We start from the raw sequence: 6,903 nt of genomic DNA, 5'->3' as shown, positions 1-6,903 counted from the left end.
TAGCTTTGACGGTGTGAACCGGAGCTGTGGTTGAAGATTGAGGGGTCGATTTTGGGAGTGACGGTTTCGCGCGAATCAGATATAGACGTCGATGCAACAAGAAACACAACGGGTATCCGTAGATCGAAGAAGACACAAATCAATGGAAGACGGTTAAGTTCGGAGAGAGTGGAGCGTCGCAGAGATAAAAGGTGCAGATCTGAGAGCGAAGGACAACGAATATCGATCAAGAATGATAACGTGATTCTGAAAGCAATAGATATCGAGCGTTGTTGGGCGAGAGCAATGGAGAATGAGATCTTGTTTTTGGAAAGAGTGTGTTTTGAGTGAACGGAAACCCTAACTGACATTTCAGAAAACGAGTGTTTTGGAGAGGACTTTTCAAAAAAGGAGAGTGTTTTGGAGAGGGAGAAGGGCAAAATGTTTCTATTGGAAAAAATAAAATAAATCTTTTTTAAAAAAATTTAAAAATACTTTTATATTACCCACCACATAGAAATTATGGTAAATGGAAAAAGAATTTTTTTTCACAAATACAGTGTCAGTGGAGTATCTTTTAACTATCGTAAAAATTGATTTAAAAAAATATTTATTTTATAAAACAATAAGTACCGCTTTTTCGTATGTAGCAAATAATTTACCGACGGACTCAGTTAAGTAAAAATGAAAAATATATAGATTTTGATTCGAGGGAAATGAGAAGTTAAATTAAAAAGAAATAAAGGGTGAATTTGTTTTCTTAAATTTTTTATCTACAGTTAGTGACGGTAGGTATATGTCATTTTCTTTTAGTGACACTCAATGTGTAGCTAAAAGTAATTATAGTGAATTCAATAGAAAATGAGCGTCACAATAGATCATTTTTCTTGTAGTGACACGTTAATTGTAGCTAAAACATGGTTTTAGTGACAGATAAAAATATATCACAAAAAATTGAGTGTCACAGTAAGTACTTTTTTTTGTAGTGCGATTTTGGATAGATTGCATGAGATTGAAAGCTGTGCAAGGGGAAGTGTTATGGTATGGATGATATACAACACTCTGAGAGAAAATGAGAAAAGGAAGACTAGTTCAATAATTTTGATTTTTTTAATTAATTTTTTTAAATTTATTTAGTTAAAAAGAATTAATTCAATGTTTTTTAGATATAATCCAAATTAACACCAGACTCGCCGCATAATGTTGCCACTTTGCATTCTTGGAAGCATAAATCATACCGGAGGTTAAAATAAATATTAAACGTTTCAAATAAAAGAGAGAGAAAACACATTTATAAGAGTTCAAATCAGATTTATTCACTTTGACACATCATTTATTCTTTTCATTCAAAGTCTAACATTTCTTTATTTTATTGTGAGCTTCATTCTCATGGAGGAAAAAATTATTCTTACGAACAAATTACATTTATAAAAGGAATAGTTTTCAACTTTTCTGTCTTTTCCTTTAACATTAAAAAATATTTCCTAAATGTTGAACATTTAACTTATATGTGATTAAACTCTTCACAATAATAAAATTTTACAGTATTTATATCTTTTAGTTAAAATCTTCTCACGTTTTTTATATCTATTTTTATACTTAAAGATTTCACTATGAGAATAAATACTCTAAATATTTTTATTAAAAAAACAAAAAAAATTATTCAAAGAATTTTATACATTTTTTTATAATGTGCGTTTACATATCTTTATTATTTTACTATAAATACATTAACTATTTAGAATGCAAATATTGAAAATGTCTTCTCCAACTTTAAATATGTGTTTACGTGTTCAATCTAAATTTAAATCAAATAAATATAAATTCAAGAATATATAGGTTACTTAAGATTATTATTGAAAAGTACGGAGAGAGTCTAGAATAACAGTGTGCTAAATGTTCATATATGCAATGATTTCTAAATTTTTATTCGATGTGGCATTAACTTCTCACATTTAAATTCCAATAATCTCTCCTTAAAATGTAAGTCACCCACATCATTAGACTTGATTTCACTGCTCCCTCATCACGTCGAACCATAACTTTGATACAACTTATTAGAGAGTCCAATGAATGACTGAAGCAACAATAAACTAAATTTTTAGAATTCTTAAGAGAAATTGACACCAAATCTTCACCTAAAATTATAAGACAATGAATATGTCGATCACCTCTGTTATATGTCTAATATTTCTTTCATTCCTATCTTATCTTATAATAACCACTTACCCTTAAACTTAAACAATTACACATTGTTTTTGCAAATCAATTTATTTTTGCATCTTTTTACCTATTCTTAACTTAAATACACGTTTTTTTACCTATATAAATTAATAACCTATATATTCCTAGCCTAAACCAAATCAAATGCACGTTTAAGTTATGATTGGAGTAAATAGTAGTCTTGATTCACAAACTTGTATCTCACTATCACAATAATATTTAAAAGTAACGAAATTGAATTAAATTCTAAATAATATATTGAATTAAATTCTAAATAATATATGTAATCTTTATGTATCGTGCAAATATCTTTATGTATCGTGCAAATAATTCTCCCATTATTTAATAGGCATTGTTTCTATTTTATGTTTTCTTTCATTAATAACTCGTATCAAGAAAAATAATATAACATCAGAGATTAATGATCAATCCATCCACTATTTTTATATACACATATCAAATTTAATAATGTTAAGTTTGAAATGAATATTCTGAAAAAAATTAAATCTCTTACTAAAATTAGATAGAACTCTAAAGAAATTAATAAAGAATCGTATATTTGATACTACAAATTAATTTTAAGATGATCAATTATATTATTCAATATAAAAATATTTAACTTATATATCTAATTAACTAACGTGTCTACTAGTGTTTGTGATGAATAGGTATATTTTTTAATTAAGTGTTGATTTGTGATGGGTTCATACTTGTAATAATATTAGATAAACTTCAACGAATGTGCCACATCACCAAAGGGCCACGTCAAATCTTCTTTTCTACCCCTCTGTGGTTCTCCCTTCTCTTCCCCCTATAGAGTTCTAATCTGAAACCGTTAACATTTAACCTCGCAGCATCTTTGCAAAGATATATATGTCCGTACATATCTTTCAATTTTAATGAGTTAGTTTTTATGTCTTTTGTAAATTTACTATTAATTTGAGAAAATAATACATTTAAATGAGTGCAACTACAATACTAAAATTCAATAAAAGGTGATTATATCTCTATGTTATGTGTTTAATTTAAAAAACAATACAAAAAGGTGGAGTATGTAAAAAAATAGTGAATTTTATTAGATGTTAATGTAAAATAGTTTTGTATTTGTTGTATACATTAATTAATTTAAGAAAACAATATATTTTGAAAATCTAAATTTGTCCTTTAATAATAATTTAATGTGAAAATTGAAATTTGTCCTTATTTAATTTTCTATATGAATTTGTTAGAGGGTAAATTAAGAATTATATTATATTAAACAATATTTTTCACATTTTCTTATTAGCTCTACACTTTCCTCTCACATCATCTTTCATTTTTTTTCTTAAATGAATAAAAAATAAATTTTCTTCTCATTAATAAAAAGAACATTTTTTATTACAAGTATGATTTCATTTGCAAGTCTTGAAATGAATTGTTTTTTTCTTCATGAGTTCTCATTTATGGTCATTTACTTCACATCTTTTTTCATTATTAATCATGGATCTTTAGTTTATTTGTTTGAATATAATTTTATTCACAAAAAACTATTAGTTTGGCTTACATTGTAATTTGTTTTTGATTTTATGATCAAGGTTTAATTTTAAGATAGTCGTTTGATTTTCATTTGTTGATGCACACTTCTAACAAAGCTAAAGAGTATACTAACTTTCATTTTATAAAGAGCTTTATTAACTAAAATACATAAAGAAAATATTTTTTTAAAGGCATTAATAAAGTAATATTGATCACCTCGAATTGTCTATTTAATATAAGTAAATTGTCTATTTTATAACTTTATACTTGTGATACGTTACCAAACTTGACTTGATTCAACAATTGAATTATTAAAGAATTTGGTGCAATGTGTTTATGGCTAACCGATCTTAAATTTTGAGACGAGTCATGTATTAAGCAAAGAATAAAAATATATTTGAAGATATTAGAATGAGATAAATCATAATATAGTATAACATATATTTTAGAATGAAACTTAATATAAAATATATAAAAAAAAATTTTTAGAAGATATTATAATAAAACTATATTTTAGAATGAAACTTAGTATAAAATATATTAAAAAAAATATTAAAAATATAACATAAAGTATTGTATTACTTACAAAATTTTGAATATGGTGTAGCGCTGATCTGTGATTATCATCATTCCATAACAATGCCATTTAGATGAAATATAAAGAACAAGGAACAAATATTGATAATGGAAAAGTGAAAATATAAAGAAGAGTGAAGTTGTGAAGAATGGAAGAGTGAAGAAATATGATCATAGACTTCGCCTATTTATAAACAAGACAACACCTTGAATGACCAATAAAATATTATGCATGGCTTCACACAACAAGCACTTTAAAAATACACACTTCTTGTGGATAAGACGGAACATGATGGCAATGATTAGATTGGACGGAGAAGAATAGAAGACTGAACACATATTTGCAATTTCCCAACGTGAGAATATATTCATATTTTGATTCTCATCTCTAAATCGCCATTTGGAAAGGCGGTTTCTCAACGCTTTTCCAAGGTCGCCTTTTGGAATGACGACTTGATGTTGCTTGTGTCACGAGATCGCCATCTGAATTGGCGACTTATCAAAGGGATTGTCACGAAGTCAACTTTGGGAAAGGCGAGTTGTAAGGCCATGCATGTCACTCCCGAATTATCACAATGGGAGTGCACAAGTCACAATGGCAGTGCACAAGTGTTGGCAGCATTTGGCAGCATTGCATGTATCATAATTGGTTGTCTATAATTGCATGTATCACAATTGGTTTTCTATAAGTATGATATATTATTTTCATTTCATCTCAATCTCAATATCTCATTTTCATATCAATGGCACCAAAAAATATAGTTTTTCTAATTTATTACAATGGTGAAATATGTGAAAGACAAGATATTGATAAATATTTCAAAAGTGACCAAAAAGAAAGCTATCCATGTTAATTTTGGATGCAACCTTACTTACTTGAAGAAAAAAATTGAAGCAAAGTTGAGGTTAGAAAATCAAAAGGTGTCTAATATAATTTTTCGACACCCTATCTCATTTGGACAAGGCCTAGTTCATTATGAATTGTTAAATGTTGAAGACGACGAAGATGTTGAACTCATGTTTGATGTTCATAAATAGTGGCTGCAACTTGGATCTATTGAGTTATATGTCACATTTGAGGATGGTAATCCATTATACAATGTTGGTCAACCATCATCCTCAACCACACCTTACCCTGAATACCATTTTCAAACACAAATCACTTATTCTTTTCAAAATTATGAATCTTACCAACTCGAACCATACTTTGATTAGGCCGAAACATCTGAAACTGAACCATCTCAACCTGAACCATATATTCCACTAGGTGATATGGCTGATTTTGATCAACAAGAAATAAGTGAAGAGAGTGAAGAAGAAACATACTTTGATGATGAAGACGACGACGAGGAAGATGACAATGACAATGGTGACGATCTAGAGCCAGAACCTCCTGTAATTAAAACAACATACGATCCACCATTCCATATGTGTAATCTAAATTTGGATTATGCTTACCAATCCTCTGAATTTGATATGCCATCTATTGAACCACTTCCATTAGATGCATCTCTTGAGATTGAAATGAAGTTTAATAGCAAACCAGATTGTCAACTTGCAATTAAGCATTATCACATAAAACACTCCTTCAATTATCGTGTAGTGCAATCTGATCAATATAGGTATGTAATTAAATGTGTGAATCCACAATGCTTGTTCAAAGGCAGTGCTTCGTTAAGTCAAAAAAGTAAACAATGGGTGATTGGTCGTTTGAAGGGGCCATACACTTGTACAAATTCCTCTATGTCACAAGATCATACCAAGCTTGACTCTAACATCATATGCGAAAGCATAAAGTCGCTTTTGAAAGTTGATCCATCAATTAAAGTGAAGGTGACCATTGCACATATTCGGGAACGATACAACTACACAATCACCTATAGAAAGGCATGGATGGCAAAAAACAAAGCTATCGAAACGATTTATGGGAATTGGGAAAAGTCTTATAATGACCTTCCAAGGTGGTTGTTGACTATGCAAAAATTTCTTCCAGGAACAAATGTGGAAATGGAAGTATCACTTGCATATTCTGATAATACTCTATTACAGGGGTCAAAAAGTTTCAAACGACTATTCTGGGCTTTCCCTCCGTGCATATCTGATTTTAAATTTTGTAAACCATTTGTCTCAGTGGATGGAACTTGGTTGTATGGAAAGTACAAGGGGATTCTTTTGCTTGCTATTGCACATGATGAAAAGAAAAATACAATTTTCATTGTTTATGCACTTGTGGTAGGTGAGACAATGGGTGCTTAGAGTTTTTTTTTGAAAAATCTAAGAAGGTATGTAACACCTCAAGTCGATATTTGTTTGATTTTAGATAGACACGAAACCATTAAAAGTGCTTATAATAATCCAAAAAATGGTTGGCATGATCCTCCGTCAACACATATGTACTGCATCCGACACATTGCACAAAATTTCATGAGAGAGTTCAAGGACAAGGAACTTCAAAGAATTCTTGCTTGTATGGGTAATGATCCAATTCTTCTTAGTATATTTTCCACTTATCACTTTACCATATTTGATAATTTTTACATCATTTCTAACAGGATATGCAATAAATGAGCCATCATTCAAATATTACCCCAATGAAATCAAGATGGCAAA

At 29.2% G+C, this 6,903-nt stretch overlaps 1 protein-coding gene across 1 annotated transcript; it reads left to right on the top strand.

Moving 5' to 3' along the window:
• Positions 1–5,565: 5,565 nt before the first annotated feature.
• LOC140920532 (uncharacterized) lies at positions 5,566–6,549 on the top strand. The gene has a single exon (XM_073368821.1). The coding sequence runs from the start codon at positions 5,566–5,568 to the stop codon at positions 6,547–6,549; it is 984 nt and encodes a 327-aa protein (XP_073224922.1).
• The last annotated feature ends 354 nt before the right edge of the window (positions 6,550–6,903 follow it).

The sequence above is a fragment of the Cicer arietinum genome, chromosome 5 (genome assembly GCF_000331145.2).
Source record: "Cicer arietinum cultivar CDC Frontier isolate Library 1 chromosome 5, Cicar.CDCFrontier_v2.0, whole genome shotgun sequence".
In the NCBI taxonomy this organism is placed as follows: Eukaryota; Viridiplantae; Streptophyta; class Magnoliopsida; order Fabales; family Fabaceae; genus Cicer; species Cicer arietinum.
The sequence above is the reverse complement of the archived record's forward strand: the minus strand, read 5'-3'. Positions and strand labels throughout refer to the sequence as shown.